This window comes from Zingiber officinale, chromosome 8B (assembly GCF_018446385.1).
Source record: "Zingiber officinale cultivar Zhangliang chromosome 8B, Zo_v1.1, whole genome shotgun sequence".
NCBI lineage: Eukaryota > Viridiplantae > Streptophyta > Magnoliopsida > Zingiberales > Zingiberaceae > Zingiber > Zingiber officinale.
The window spans coordinates 55,870,505-55,887,016 of NC_056001.1; the positions used below are offsets into that span (position 1 = coordinate 55,870,505).

The 16,512-nt window shown below is 35.5% G+C and overlaps 3 protein-coding genes across 3 annotated transcripts; 2 read left to right on the forward strand and 1 right to left on the reverse strand.

The window, feature by feature from the left end:
- Positions 1-1,734: 1,734 nt before the first annotated feature.
- Positions 1,735-7,104, reverse strand: LOC122013855. Its single transcript, XM_042570071.1, has 5 exons — positions 6,846-7,104; positions 6,530-6,662; positions 5,471-5,567; positions 4,977-5,063; positions 1,735-2,053 (listed from the first exon to the last, which is right to left on the reverse strand). Exons 1-5 carry the CDS (start codon positions 7,102-7,104, stop codon positions 1,919-1,921), a joined length of 711 nt encoding a protein of 236 aa, XP_042426005.1. The 3' UTR covers positions 1,735-1,918.
- Positions 7,105-12,040: 4,936 nt separating this feature from the next.
- On the forward strand, positions 12,041-13,708 carry LOC122013856. The gene has a single exon (XM_042570073.1). The coding sequence runs from the start codon at positions 12,041-12,043 to the stop codon at positions 13,706-13,708; it is 1,668 nt and encodes a 555-aa protein (XP_042426007.1).
- LOC122017094 lies at positions 13,619-14,878 on the forward strand. Its single transcript, XM_042574594.1, has 2 exons — positions 13,619-13,860; positions 14,141-14,878. Exons 1-2 carry the CDS (start codon positions 13,800-13,802, stop codon positions 14,782-14,784), a joined length of 705 nt encoding a protein of 234 aa, XP_042430528.1. The 5' UTR covers positions 13,619-13,799; the 3' UTR covers positions 14,785-14,878.
- Positions 14,879-16,512: the final 1,634 nt, after the last annotated feature.

Here is a 16,512-nt window from a genome sequence, read left to right on the forward strand (position 1 = left end):
AACCATGAAGGGATTTTAAAGGGAAATTTTATTTTTTAAAATTTCCGAAGACAAATAAGGAATTTTAAATTGTTGATTGAAATTGCCTTGTTTGCTCTTATTGATGTGGCCGGCCATGACATGGAGGTTAAGGAAATTTTGTTTAATTTTTTCTTAATTAATTCATGTCAAGGAAAGTTAAGGAAATTTTATTGTAATTAAATTTCCTTATTTACCAAAGCTAAGGAATATAAAAGAGGGGGTTGGGGTGCCTTCATGACACACAACTTTATTATTTTTCTCCCTCTTTTCTTCCTTGGTGTGGCCGGCTCCTTCAAGATCTCTCTTCTCCTTGTTGTGGCTGAATCTCTTCTTCCTCTTGGAGATCAAGTGGTGGCCGGTTTTCTAGCTTGGAGAAGAAGGAGAGAAAGCTTTCATCCCTTGGAGCATTGGTGGTGGTTTCTCTTCTTCCTTGGAGGTGCACTTGGTTTGGCAGAATCTTGCAAGGAGGAGAAGAAGGTGTTTTAGTGGTTTCTCATCTCGGAAGATCGTTGCCCACACAACGTCCGAGGTTAGAAGAGGAATACGGTAAAAGACCTAGAGGTTTTTGCTTGCAAAAGAAAAGGTATACTAGTATTTTATTTCCGCATCATACTAGTTTCATCTTCATGTAAAAAAATACCAAATACAAGAGGCATGCGATTCTAGTATTTCGAATTTATTTTCGATGTTGTGTTCTTTGTTTTTCTTTTCCTTGTGATTGATTGTTCTTTTCGGTTGACCTAAAGTTATTTAAGGAAATTAATATTAGCTTTCCTTAAAAGGCTTTGTCTAGGCGGTGGTGGTTGTTCCCATATCCAAAAAGGTCATGTGCCTCGCCATGCAGTCCTGGAAGCCAATTTTGAAAATTAATATTTAATGAAATTAATAACCTAGGTGATTTGGATCGAACGTGTTAAGTTCCGCAGGAGATCCAAGTCTAAACCTAAAAGAACAAATAGAATAAACTTTGGATCAAACGTTTTAAGTTCCGCAGACAATCCAAGTTTAATTTAAAAGAACACATGATAGCTAGAAAAAAGTTCAGACCTTTGTACAAAATTTTTGTACAGTGGAACCATTAGGTTTCCGAGTAGCAACCAACAGTTATAAGTAGCCATCCTTGGAAAGATGTGAGAGTAGAATTGATTCTCTCCGAGTTTCCCTCGTCAACTTCTTCTTCGTTCGGAAGAGATCGTAGTGCTTCCAAGGCTTTGTCGATCCAAGAGGCTAGCACCTAACGGATCGTGTCAAGTTCGTGATCTAGTGCGCGTGGATACCACTAGAGGAGTCACACGTGGGACTCTTATCTGTCTATGATATTATTCACATCTATCGAGGACTCGAGATATGATTTATATTATTTTATGTAAAACTATATATACCACGAAAGATCTATGATTCAATATATATCTTCCGCTGCGCTCCAAACCCAACAGTTCGGAACTTAATTTTGGTATTATGATTGGTCTAATTTCTATCCTTGGGCATATGTTCTAACAAGCATAGCATTTAACAATAACTCACTAATTTGGAGTTTTGCTTTGCTCTTTGAAAAATACATATTTCTTATACAATTAAACAAAGTAAAACATAAATACCATTTGAAGAATGAAATAAAACAAAAAATAGATAAAAAAAAATACAACAACAATTTCATGAGGAATTAATATTTTCAATTTATTTTTGCAACTAATTTTTTTTAAAAAGAAAAAGAAAAAAAATAGTTGCCCCTATTAGAGAACCATGTTTACATGCATGAACATAACACTTGAGAACACCATATCCTTCATCACTGACCAAAAAAGGGGGGAAAACGGAGAACAATTCTAATAATGCAAAACTAAATGTCATTAGGAGAAAGAGAGCAATAGCAACAGATGATCCCAAAGTTGGTGTTTTATATAGCAGCTTCAATCTCATTAGGAGACACGGTCACTCCATTTGGCTTGTCATTCCCGTGGATTTCAGAAGAAACCTGGTCGATCGCTGAGTTAAGTTCTTCAATCTTTTGCGTCAGCACCTTCCTGGTTTTCTGCGGTCACCGATTTGCTATTGTTAGTGTACCGAAACCAGGTTCAACACTAACAAAAGGCATGAAAGCATAGATGGCTTTGTAAGTCATCGCGAGTGATATGAAGTTGTTGTTTCAGTATGGAATTAGAATTAAATTGCTAGAAAATCCATCTGCTGTTTAATTAGGAGGCATCAAACTGGAAAAAGAAAAAAGAACATTTAACCATGAAATTGAAGTTCCATCAGCTAAACACTAGTGAGCAAATCAAATCAGAAGAAAAATTCAAAGCAGAGCTGCAATTTTGAAGACTCCTGAGTGTGTGTCAACCATTCAATACAGAACAGATTAAAGTTTTGAAATGTGATCATTCAATTCAGCTTTTCCACCAAGGATTGAAATTTTCCAGTGGCACTGATAAGGAGAATGAAACAGGAGGGGGAGCAGAAGAAAGGCTGTGCAACTTATCACTCGTAGAATATGCCCTAGCTTGCAGTCAATGACCTGCGGAAGAGCAAATAACAACCTCTGCCTACCTGCACTTGCAGATCGACCCACCCACTTTCACTCACAGCCTGAACTGTTGAATACTCTCCCAATTGAAGAGGCTCACAAATAGACCTGCCCACTACCATTCCCAGCTGGAACTACAGAAGGTGCCTACAGAAGATACTCACAACTTGCGGGTCTAAATAAGAGGTTTGTGAACTGGGTGCATTTAAGTGTTCCACGTCAGCAATCGACCAGAAGAACATTAAATTTTTAGCATGGAACTGCAGAAGGTGCTGGCAGCTCAGATAGATGCTTGCCCGAACCTGCAGAAGATGCTCACAACTTGTGGGACTAAATAAGAGGCTTGTGTATCGGGTGCATTTAAGTGTTCCACATGACAGTCGACCGGCAGGACAATAACTTTTACCCATGTCAATCGGCATGGAACTAAATCTAAAACTTTGTTTCCCACCACATCAAGGGCAGACAACTGTTTGAGGTTAGGCTGCGTGGATCAGTTTTGTCATTGTGCAAGGACTAGTTAAATCAATCATTCAATACAGAACTGACCAAACTTTTGAAATGTGATCAATCCAATTTCACCTTCCCACCAAAGTTAAAAATTTCAATCCAAACCTGGGTTTCGGTCTCCAGCTGTAACGAAACAGTACTAGTGTTGTGCTGGTATGCCGACATGTGGTGTTGATGACACCGATGAGAAGGTCACCTTGTCAAATCTATCCTAGCTAAGGTTGTAAATAAACCAAATGTTTATGAACAAGTTCGATGTTCGGCTTGGTAAGAGCTTATTTCTGTTTGTTCAATATACACAAGATCAATTAAATAAACAAGCTTGAACAGCTCGTTAAACTAAACACATAAGCTGGAACACATGTGTTCAGCTCGTAAATGTTCGTGAACAACATTCGTGAACAATGTCTGTGAACAGTATTCGTGAACAATGTTCGTGAAAGTGTTCACGAATCATGTTCATTAATAAAACTCTTATCAACATGCTAAATAAAAAAAAAAAATAAAATAAAATAAACAAATAAGTTTAAATTATCAAGCTCAATAACCAATCAAAAAAGTAAAAGTTTCAAACAATCAAACGAACTTGAATTGAGAGCTCGATAAAAGCTAAACAAACCAAGCTCGAACCAATCTAAAATCAAGCTTGAATTGAGAGTTCAATAACATCTAAACGAACCAAGTTCAAGCCAAATTTCAAACAAGTTCAGACTCATAAAAAATAATCCAAGCCAAGCTTGAATAATCATGTCAAAGGCTTGGTTCTTTTTAAGCGCAACTCGACGTAGCTCGGCTATCTTATCAAACAAGCTTGAACATCCCAAAACTCGGCTCGCCTTGGCTCGTTTACAACCTTGCCCCTAGCTGGCGGTTGCAACTCGTAGAAGATCCAACAACAACGACCCGCCCACCTTTGCTTGCAAATCGACAGGCCACCCCACTTGTAAATCAACCCATCCATCTCTACTTGCAGCCAAAACTACGAAGAAACTCATGGTTGAGAAAGATGCCTGCCTGACACTATGGAAGACTCACAAAACAACCGGCTCACTTCAACTCACAAACAAAACTGCATAAATCATGGAACTGTGGCATTGCTTGCACATCAGGTCTATTGAAGTGTTCCCGGTGCAGGTCAGATGACAAAATGATAAATTTCTCCTACTGAGAAAGAACGAAATTCTAAAACCTTTTTCCCATCACATAATTGAACAACAACTAATTGATTTTGCTATGTTGATCAATTCTGTGATTCTTCTTTAACTAAAATCAATTCTTATTATGATTGGCACTTTGTATGATTCAATTATATTGGTTGCAAGAATCACGTTCTGGCATTGAGTAAGCTTGGTGAATATTGGCCAATGCAAAATTCTTTTATGTGACTCGTATATTGTGAATCTGTAATCTCCTATCTGGAATGGGTTTCCATAATGTTCAGGAACTGTGATTGATGGAATATTTTTTGTTTGTGTACAGTTCAGAATATAATCTAGGAATCTGATTCTAATATTTTGAAGGGGATCCTTGGCGCAACGGTAAAGTTGTTGCTTTGTGACCAAAAGGTAACAGGTTCGAATCCTAGAAACAACCTCTTGCAAAAAGCAGGGTAAGACTACGTACAATGGATCCTTCTCCGGGATCCCGCATAGCGGGAGCTTCGTGCACCGGGTTGCCCTTTCTTTTTTTAATCTGATTCTAATATTTTGTATATATTGTCTGATCTTTAACATAGAACAAATTGATTCCAAACATTTTCATTTAAGCTGTTGTTCTTCAATTTTTATATCACCTAGAGAAATAATGCCATTCTCTCAGCATGAGTGATCAGTGAGTCAACTAATAGGGAGACAGATAGAATTGTTTGGTTGTAACATGATTATTCTGCCATGCAAGTTAAAACTACAATGACAATGTGTACCTCCAAAGCTTTCTCCTCATCGTAGATGAACTTTGGCAACTTCCTCATTAGTTCTTTTTTGTCCGTGCCAGCTAGTGCTTTGCTGATCTGGAACAACAATCATTTATCAGAAAGAATACTAAAATGACAATCATGTCTGAACTTTGTGAATGTCATCAACAAAATTTGCATCAGCTTGAAATGACAGTTCTAACTTATTTATCATTAGTTATGACTAAATCAAAATGCATGCACAAAAGCCACAGGCATGGATTGATGCATATGCCAAGTACTCTTGCAATCATACAAGAGCAGCTGTTCAAGATTTTTTTCCTTCGCTGTACAGTTTATTGTATCAGGACTGAAGTTCTAGTTTAACTTCAACTGGAAAGTGATGCAAAAGATGCAAAAGGTGAAGCTTTAATTTTCTAATCGTGCAGAAATTGAGTCATCCACAAATAGAACATATTGAAATGACGAAGTTATCTAAATAATCATGAAAGATCACTCCATACCTTAGGTGCATAGACACAAGCAAGTGTCCCAACCATCATTCCTCCCAGCAAAAAGCCACCAATGAATGTGCTTGCAGTGTTTGGCCTTCCACCCTCTCTGTGTCCATTGCACAAAGCACAAAAAATCGCCACTAATCAGTTAGGAACAAAGTTGTATCAAGTTCAATCTCTTCATAGTATATTATTATAAGCCTTGGTGCATAAAATTGATATAGCGGTTATCTTTTCTGGATTTTGTTACAGACTTCAAATTTAAATTTAATTCTAATTCTAGTGGAATCCAGTAGACTTAAAATAGCGGGGCCAGTAGACTTAAATAGTGGCATCAAATTTGGTATCATCTAAGAAATTAATGATAGGCTTCTTAAGTAAATGTCCATGTCTAAGAGAACATGAGATTTTCTTTTATTTGTTACATTTGGAGTAGCCCAGCAATTTCTTTCTGCATATTGTTCGATATTGTTAAGTCAAATCTGTAGCTCCTGGCAAGTTTGATTCTGCACATAGTACTTAAGATTTCCCCGTATTGAATTAGCTCACTGGAAGGTAACTTGAAACCATTTTTCATGATCCATTTAGAAAAAAACACTCTACAGCCTTTCTTGGGAAAAAATTATTATAAAACTCAGATGCATAATAGTAACTGTTGGCATATATGCTAATTGGTATAAGAGAGAGCTTATAGCGATATCTACCATTTCATCTGGCAAGCAAGGAGTTCTGAGTTTCAGATTTAAAAACAATTAAACATGTTTGCTGATTCAAGAATTTCTAGTCTAGTACAGTATTAGTGTACACTTTGATAGAACTGATTAAGAAAGTCCCAACAAACTATAACAATTATGTAAATCGTTATTCAATTTGCACCTGAATCTAAGCCCTGGTTTGGTTTATCATAATACTAAATTCAACTTATTTTTAATCATAATTCTAACTGGACTGAGTTCTTTCTTGTCAGGATATCTTGGATAAACAACCATAACTAAATACGAGAAAATCAACAAACGGTTTCAGAACTCAAAGAAAAAGTAAGAGCTTTTTAGAGAACAACTATATCACCTATAGGCAGATCGAAGGATTAATTGACGCTTGGGAGTTATAACTCCAGCCCTCATTTGGCGAAGAGGAGCAGAAGACAAGCCCAAAGGATGGCAAGTAACAAAAGATTTCTCCAATGTCTTCAACGTATTTCCTGGAATGAAAAAAAAATAGATCAAAAAATAGATCCTGGGCGATTAGAAATCCAATAGATACACGAAATCAGGAGGGACACACACACACAAAAACACAAAAACGAGACGCGGCAGATCTCACAATTTGTTTACCACCAACAGAAATTAACACGGGAAACCAACGCCAGTAGTAGGAAGAATACCTGGGTGCGCTTGGAAGGAAGGATCTCTGACGCAGACGAGGAAGCTCGAGATTGCAGCCATGGCGAGCGATTCGGACGAAGAGGAAGCACGGAGCTGCCGCTCATCATCAATATCTCTGAAGCCTCCATGGTTGAACCCGGTCAAATCGGATCCGAACCAGACCGCATCAGCAGTGGTCTTTGAGATCAGATCGCGGATCAGTTTGAACCGGCTCAGGCTGGCGGTTTGAGAGAACCGGTTCAAGGGCTTCCGGCACATCACGGGCTGGGCTCAATCATCAACATGATAAATCTTATATAACATAGAATTAATTAATAAAGTCCCTACGAGGTGCCTAAAGGGCGAGTCAATTTGCTGAGGATTCATATGCTCAGGTTAAAAAAAAATCTCTTACATTTTATAGTCATTTCAGATCAATTATAAATTTATTTCATGATTTATTTTTTTTAATATGAAGATAAATTATAGAATAGGAATTCTTTAATCTAAGATTTTTTAATAAGACCCCTTATTTATTAATTGGATAGACTAAATCCTACCTATTAAATAAATGGGATTTAGTCCATCCAACCAATAAATGAACAGGGTCTTTTCTGATCTAAAAAATTTTGAACCAAAGGATCTGACCTCTAAAATATGAGGAGTGTCTGAAATGAGTATAATTATCTTTTACTATAATTAATAAATCACCATGAGAAAAATTTGAGATATTGGCTACTGAGCAAAGAACTACGTAACGAAGTCAAGAAATTCATATCGGAAGGATGTGTGTTTACACTACCATTATCCCCGCTCCCTCTCCTAGATCTGTTCCTAGCTATGCAAACTTTTGAATTTATTCTAGTAATTGGTGGGAGCTTTTCATAGGTTAGATTGGTCAATTAAGTCGGTTTAAAAAATTAGATACCGACTGTCGGTCATCCTTAATTTATCATTCTAATTAAGGGTGATAAAAAAAAAGGAAAGGGAGAAACCGATATAGAATGTCAAGAACATTATCAATGCACAACACATGCCATCATCATGACTACTATACAACTAAAGATAGAAACACCCTTTAGAGTTTATACCCACAAGCCACAGTGTGGAAAGTCATGATCGAAGATGAGATAAGGAGAGATCAATTTGATGGTCTTTGATGATCAAACGAGACATTAGTTCAAATTGATGAAATTGACGATGTAATGCCTCCTTGGCTTAACCTTTTACAAGACTAACTTAGTGAAATTAATTCAAATATTTTTAGGGTTAGACGATCAGTATCACTGTGTTATGTTTAGAAATACTCTCATTTAGCTTGCATATCGAATGTGACATGGTAGGGTCGTGAGTGTCTTCAACTAAAAGAATCTTGATATTTTTTTGTCGTTGTCAAGTGATATGTCGTTCGATCAAAGGAGAAGTTTTTGGCCCACATGCTCTTTGAAAATTTTGATTCCCAAAGGATGAAGATTTCTAGGGTTGCCTTTCCGACACATAAGTAATCAAGAGGTTGCTTAGGGTGCAACCTAATCTTTACAATTGTCATGGATTATTTTGATCAACACTTTAGTTAATTAATCGACTAATTAACAATTAACACTTTAGTTAATTAATCAATTAATTAACAATTTAAAGAGAATGTCTATCTTCTTTGGACAGACAAGAATGTGCATGTTACAACTCATCTTTTAATTAGTTCCTAATTAGGAGGCCATGACATGGTCAAACTTTCATGATGTTTGGTTGTGTTTTTCATCATTATTAAAAAAAATATATGATGGGGACGATTTTTAAAGAAATATATTTTAAAAAAAACCTTTCATCTAGGACTTTTATCCTAGATAATCTCTAGATCGGTTTAAAAAAAATTTAGGATGGAATATTTTTTTGATATTTTCAACGTGCAATACCATTTTGAAAAAAAAAAGAATGTACGCACCTCTGTCCTGGATCCCTGGATCAGTCCTGATCCTTTGCTTATTTATTGATTGGATGAATTGGATCCCATCTGTTTAATAGGTGGGGTCTAGACCATCCATCCAATGAATAAATAGGACTTTTTTTGATCCAAAAAATTGTAGACCAGAACATCTGATCTCACATTGTGTGATGGTAAGCAGCAGGACTCGTTTCCACGCAGAGAGTTCGAATTTCATATTACTATATTAGGCGTTCAAATTTCATATTACTATATTAGGCATTTTTGAACGTTGAGTTCGAACCATCAAAAAGTCCGGAATATCTTTACGATCTATTTATATTTTCTGAATTTAATTAATAGTATATTTATGAGCTGATCATTCACATTAAAAATTAATTGGATCGTAAAACTTATATACATGTATTATAAAAAAAACAATAAACATAGATTGACAGTTGAAATGCATAATTAAATTATGTTGAAAGTTATCCTGCTCCGCGAGACACCGGAATCGGCGGCACGCGTCGGTTTGGGACGGCGGATTAAACCGTTATAAAAATGGCGCCAAATGCAATGCGTGAAAAGCAACGGCCAACTAACCTCTGTATTCTTTTCCCTGTGAGTTGTAACCTCTTTTAATTAATTAATTTCGTCGATAAAAAATATATTTAATCTTTTTTAATAAAAAAATAAAATTATTTTACTCTTTTTCAACTATCTCTTATAGTTTTAAAATTTTCATTTATCCTTATACTTTGTATCTAATTACCAACTATTTAAAAATAGCAGAGCTTGTGTGCCGTAAATTAATTTTTAAATGACAAAAATTAAAAAGATAATATTTAAAAAAATATTAAAATGACACTTCTTGTATAATAAATTTGGTCAAAATTATTCTAATATATTCAAAATTACTAAATAATTTGATAAAAATGTTCAATATTAATTAAAAGTGTTATAATTTAATTAGAATGATCAGTTTTAATTAAAATTGGCCAATAGTATTAAAGTAATGTTATTAAAAAAATATTATAAAGACATTGCTAAAATATAAAATACTTATTTTTTTAAAAAAATAAAATCAAGGAATTTGAGACACTTTATAACTCCAAAATCATTAAAAATCTAGGGACTAGAAATATATATAACAAAATACAGTGTAAAATAAAATATTCTCTATTTTCAATCAATGAAATGAAAGTAAAATTAATTTAATCCCAAAGTAAAAGTCCTACAAATCAAATATATTTTTTTCCTTAATTATTTTTTAAAAAATAATTTAATTGCCACTGCATGCTTGTTAGGAGAAACGCCGGCGACGGGGGAAACGGTTCGGGTTCGTGCTGGGGTTAAAAAGACGGCCGGCTTCAACCTCGTCGATCTCTTGTCTTCGTACTTAAAATCTCTGCTTCGATCCTCCTCATCATCATCATGCGTCTCGCCTCTTCGATCGCAGCGGAGGATGAAAACGAGGGCTGTGTGCTAAAGGTTTGATCTTTCATCTCTGCGATTTTAATTCAAGTTGTTCGCGTTTTGGGATTAGGTTTTCCTGACGAAAACGAAAAATTTTGACCCCTTTTTCTGATTCTAGGCGTCGCAAGTTTAATGCGGCATTTGGTGCTCGTTTCGGAGCAGGTTTGTGGAGTCAGGTCAACCTTTGCATCTCGAGCTTGTTTGTTCTTCGTATTGGTTAGCGGAGTAGATGATCCATTTCTTTGCTATGGGAAACTTTTTCTTCTGTAGTTTTTCTCAGCTAAAAATTAACTCCGCTTCTGTGATTGAGATTTTCCAATTGATTTTATTTTCCTTGTGATTTTGATGAGAGCTTTTTGCCTCCAATTTGGATTTTCTATCTCATTTTTTTGCTTCATGCCGTACCTGTATTATTGCTTGTTGCAATTGTTTTTATTGACATTTCAATGTTTATCATCTGGCTGTGTTCTTATATGATAAATTAAGGGAAGTTTGAATCTCAAGTCATTCAGTAGTTAATGTTGAGTTTGGTGATAATAGCTGATTAAATTGCATGAAAAAATAAAATTTTGACTCTTGCAATATTGAAATTTCTGATAGGAAAATTCAGTTTTGACGATGGATAAGCAAACTTGATTAAGCACAAGGATTGTGTACTTTGGGAGCATGCCAGGGCCTATGAGAGGAATAACACAAATTTTTGACTCCAGCAAATTGGGTAAATCCCACAAATCCATACATAAGAAGCATGAGGATGGTATGAACTGTGCTCCTTCTTAGATTACAGATTGGGATCTTAAAATTAAAAAAAAAAATATTGCGGTTTTTCAATTTTTTGTTTTTGTAATCTCTTGCTTTATCATCATTGCTAAATCTTTCCTTTTCCTAAGAAGACTTTGTTGATTATGGTAGGTTTTGAAGCTCCTCGGAATAGCTTGGATATACCCATTAGCACATCTTACGGGTATCACTATGTCACCGAAGAGGTTTCGGTGAGCTATATGTGTCGTATTTACAAATATGTGATTGTCTGATTAGGATGCCTAGATTTTAAACATTGCACATCAGAATTAGGAGCTGCTTGTCACTATGACATCCTTTTATTCTAACATATGAATAACCTTTTGACTTAGATAAGGCTTTACTATGTAGTACCCACTTCAATGATTAAACATCAGTCTTAGACTTATTCAAATTTTTATGAACTTTTCACCCTCACCCTGTTATGCAATTTTGTTCAATTAAAATGATAACAGTGTGAACGAGGTCATTTCTCTAATTTTAAGAAGGTTAGGGGGGAAAATAACAAAAGCCTGCGTCTGGAATTCTGATATTAGATCCATTCCCCTTTGACATCTGAACAATTTTAAATTTTTGGAAACTTGTATTTATTAAAAATTATTTTGAGAAAAATCTGTAGAAATGATTCCCTATACTTTTCTTTGTATTTGTTGGATTGATTATACAATGTATTGTTAGATTAATTATACAATTTATACTATGCTATTCTTTGACCCAATTCTGCAATAATCTTCTCTACCACTGATTGCCAAAGTGTTGAGTTCATAGATGATGGAATCTTCTAAACAACATATTTCCACTACAAGTTTTTCTTTTCCGCAGCCTGGAAACATATGTTTGCAGTCATGGATATTCTATCAAAGAGCCTTTGAATATCAATATTATTTTCAGGTGAAACACCACTCCTCTAAAGTGAATAACTGTCTCAATGGAACCTTTATTAAGAAGTTGAGTGATGGAGAGATTTCTAGGCAGGCAAGTGATAGTCATGCTGCACCAAGTGTTGTGGCCCGACTGATGGGAATGGACTCAATGCCAGAACCAAGTCCAAAAGTTCTCAAGGATGAACATGAAATCTACAGCTCAAGAAAATCTATGGACACAAGTAGCCTCAATCTGATTAATTCAGTTAAGGAAACTTCACGTAGCTCTACGTCCTCTAGAGAATTAAAACGAAGCTTAGTTCTGAATGGTAGTGCGCCAGATTCAAAAGCTGAAAATATAAGAAAACCATGTCCACGCAAACATCCACAGGAGGAGCTGCTGCAGAAGTTCAAGAAGGAATTTGAGTCATGGCAAGCATCCAAGTCGTGGGAACACTCGGGGTCACAAAAGAATCAGGTTTTGAGAGATATCAAGGATTATCAAACTGTTGCACAGGAAATTTTGAACAAAGAAAAATTGACTAAATATCTTACTGCAAAGGAAAACTTTGCTGAAGAGAACCCTACAGAGTTTGTAGATGTTGCTTCATCAGACGAACAAACTGTAGCTAGACGAGAAGTGACCAACTTACACACACACTTGGACGGACAGTCCCAAACTTTCTCAAACACCTTCATGCATACGACACTTGATACCAAAATGAACTATTTTGAACACTTTCCAGGCATTAAGACTGATAGTAAGACGGAGAGACCTAGTTCACCTACACGAATAGTGATCCTGAAACCTACTTTTTACAAGATGGATGGCACTGTGGGAGAATTATCTGCATCATCCAATCAGTTAGGGAAGGAATGTAGCATGAAGGATTTTCTTGAGGAGGTGAAGGAAAGGCTCAAAAATGATATTCAAGGAAGGAGCAGAAACAATGTTGAATTTAGAGGAACTGTTGTGAGGTCTTCATTTGGTGAAAGGTCAGTTGACACAAAGCAAATTGCTCGTGACATAGCGAAACGAATAAGAGAAAGTGTGAGTAGAGACATGGGAGCTACTCTAATGCGATCAGACTCAACTAGATCATTTAGGGGTGACACGCAAATCAATGCACTCGATTCGCCTGAGTTCATTAGAAGAGAGATGAGGAAATTCCTAGCAGAGAAATCAAAGAATGCACTGAAAAATGAGTTCTTTTTTGAGAGTCCTCTAGTTAAACATGGACGACAGTCAGGTGCTTCCTTCACGACAGGGAAAGCAATACGAAAGGTGATATCTGACTTTTCAAATAAAGGTAAAAAATCAGATTACTGGAAAAACAAGAAAGCTGCACATGAATCAGTTCCAAGAAATACTCAACAGTTTCTAGCTGTTGACTCAGAATCACAGCGAAACCTATCCAGATCATTCTCTGCGCCAGTGTCCGGAACAGCTTTTGGGAAGCTCCTCTTAGAGGACCAGCACATTTCTGGGGCTCGAATCCGTAGAAAACATGAATCATCTGTTAATAATTTATCAGAAGCAAGAAGACAGAGGAATGATAGTTTCAACATAAAGGAAACACTATCCAGTTTAAAACATAATTTAAATCTTAGAGGTAAGTTGTTTGGAAACAAGAATCGGTTGATTAAGGAACCAATTCAAAGTGACTTCTATCCAGTGAAAGAGACACAAACTGTGCCCTCTATTGTTACCAATTCTGGGATTTTGCAGGCAAGGTTTTTTATTCAAACTTTGTATATATCTGGTACTACTTTTATCGTTTGTTTCTATATAAACTGTTTGGTCTCAGGAAAACGCTACTGAGGTGCCACCAAGCCCAGCCTCTGTATCTAGTGTTTCTCCTGATGAGTTTTGCAGGCAAGATAACCCGAGTCCTGTATCTCCACTTGAGGTCATGGAGTATCATATGTCATCGTGTATCGCTGGAGAGTTTAGCACTGATGCTCCAGCTAGAGGTAGATAGTTTTCGACTAGTATGCTTAACATCTACCTATGGTTTTACCATCATGAACAACATGTAGTTTTGTTTCTCTAATGGATATGTGAGTGTGCTTGACTCTAACTAGAATTACACAATTTAGGTTCCTAGATATTTTATCTTATGACTATGGACATGAAACAACTATCTCAGATCTGCATACTTCAATTTCCCTTTTAAAAAATAATAATTTATTATTATGTTGAACTGTTTTATAAACTAGCTTTTACACTTAATTTGATACACCTCTTTGGCAGAACCATTTGTGCCTGAAAATATTGAGCATGGTGGACACGATAAGTCAACTGGAGAGAAGTCTCAAGAGCAAGAAATAGATGACATGGAAGAGAAGGACACATCTTATTTGCGTGATATCCTCATCACTGCTGGGTTTTACGAGGATAATTCCACAGATCTCTCAAACTCAAGGTTGGATGAATTAACAAGGCCAATCTCACACCAGGTTTTTGAAGAAGTGGAAGAAGCATACAAATATGGCCATGTGGATACAGAGTTTTCCATCGCTGACAACAGCGATGTAACCATAGGACACAAACTTCTGTTCGACTTGGTAAATGAGGCTCTGCAAAGCATACTCAGTCCAAAGATAAGATGTCCCATGCTGAAGAGATGGGTTCTAGGTCCAGCCACGCCATCAGAAGGAAAAAATTTGTTGGAGGACTTATGGAATCAGATCAAGTTGTACTTGAACCCTTTTATGCATGAGTCTGACACTCTAGATAGCATTGTTGTTCAAGATATGAAGATGACAACTTGGCCAACCATGTTGTATGAGGACATGGATGTGGTAGGGAGACAGATCGAGAGGGCCATTCTATCGAATTTGATAGATGACATTGTGAAAGATTTGTGCTTTTGGAAGCCCTATCGACAAAACTGATATTTTATCGAGAGTGCTTGAGTTCATTTGAAATCCTACCGCTGCAGAGACAGGTATGAGAGAACTGCTGATGAATTTTTTAAACATGTATTGCTTATACAGTCATCCTTCATTTTAAGATTTTTTTTAAAAAAAATCAATTTGCAAATTAGCAAGAGAATTCTTTTGAGAGAAAAATGGTTACTATGAATTTGACCAATGGTTTCTTTCAGAAACAAAATATTAGATGAATTTGATCAATGGATGTTTCATTGTGTGTTTAAGGACTACTGAATTCTTATAGCTGTTTGCTAATTTCTCATAAATTTCAGGCTATGTATTTCCTATGAATTTGCTAGGAACAAATGTTCTTATGATTAGTTGAACACTAACTTATAAGTTTTATATGATAGTTATTGTTTATTTATTTAATTTTAAAAATAATATATATTCTTGTTTATAATGAATGTAAGATGGGACCAACGATAATGCAGGTTGATCAAATCGGATCCTTAAGTGGTTTGGGCAAATTAGACAGGGGCTTAGATAAGGGCACGGCGGGCATCAAGTTGAGGATGCTAATAGAGTCTAATAAGTCTAATGGATTGAATAGGTTGGGCAAGTGAATTGAGATAGTCACGTCTCGTAGGACTAGAGGCATCCATCATTCGTGTTTTCGTTTTAGCCAAGCAAAACGATCTTTTTCAATTAGGCCAAGTGGGTCAATCTAGTCGAGCGAGTTTATTGGTCAACATGGTAAAAAACAAAAGGGCAAAAATTAAAGAGAAAATTACATTTTTCAGTCTTGTAATTTTTATCTTTTTCAATTTTAGTCCTATTATGAGTTAATTTACGTTAATTTTTAATCCTGTAATTTGTAATATTTTTCAATTTCAGTCTTTTTTTTTTTCAAAATTGAAATTTTTCAATGGAAAATATTTAGTTTGTGGTTGAAATATAAAAAGCACATGGGTCATAAAAAATCAAAATCCTCAAATTCAATTTACAACTCATCATTTTCCATTGAAAATTTTCAATTTTAGAGGAAAAACGACTGAAATTGGAAAATATCATAAGTTATAGGACTAAAAATATAAATTGACTCATAACAAAACTAAAATTAAAAAAAGTGTAAGGTACAAGATTAAAAACGTAATTTTCTCAAAATTAAATGGGCATCCGTGTTTTCGTTAATGAGCATTCCAATTTTATTAATGTCAAATCTGCACTCCTTTTAAAATGATATGTCCAAAATATCTGTACATATTTGATCATTCGGTCGTGTAGAAACTAATAATTAGTTTTTTAACATCTAACTTCTACAACATATAGAATCTACCAACTATTTTATACGATACATTATATGATTATTCGACAGTATAAAAGTTAGATGTTAACTCTTGTATGGTTGAATGATCAAATAATGTAAAACTATTATGGGAATGTCACTTTAAAAGTGGCACAAAAGGACGTTCATTCGACTTTAATAAAAAATAGAGCGCTTATATGACGAAAACACAAATAATTGAGGGTCCCGAGTGACCGGATAAAGAGAGGTGAATAGCCTGTAATTAAGGTTAGAAAATTCTTTTGCTATTGAACTTAGCAAGGGGATAGTTAATTATAATAAATAAAATAAATGCATAAAAAAAAAAGAGGTACACAAATTTACTTAGTTTGCAATCGGAGAGGTTGATAATCCAAGAGAGTGGAAGCTTAACTAGAAGATTTCCTTCGTGAAGGCGGAGT

Excerpts from the sequence above, each read along its gene's own strand:
- LOC122013856 (XM_042570073.1), top strand. The coding sequence starts at position 12,041 with ATGGGAATGGACTCAATGCCAGAACCAAGTCCAAAAGTTCTCAAGGAT.
- LOC122017094 (XM_042574594.1), top strand. The coding sequence starts at position 13,800 with ATGGAGTATCATATGTCATCGTGTATCGCTGGAGAGTTTAGCACTGAT. Across the intron at positions 13,861-14,140 it reads CACTGATGCTCCAGCTAGAG|AACCATTTGTGCCTGAAAAT; the intron begins GTAGATAGTTTT and ends CCTCTTTGGCAG.
- LOC122013855 (XM_042570071.1), bottom strand. The coding sequence starts at position 7,104 with ATGTGCCGGAAGCCCTTGAACCGGTTCTCTCAAACCGCCAGCCTGAGC. Across the intron at positions 5,568-6,529 it reads ATCCTTCGATCTGCCTATAG|AGAGGGTGGAAGGCCAAACA; the intron begins GTGATATAGTTG and ends CAATGGACACAG. Across the intron at positions 2,054-4,976 it reads ATGAGGAGAAAGCTTTGGAG|AAAACCAGGAAGGTGCTGAC; the intron begins GTACACATTGTC and ends CGGTGACCGCAG.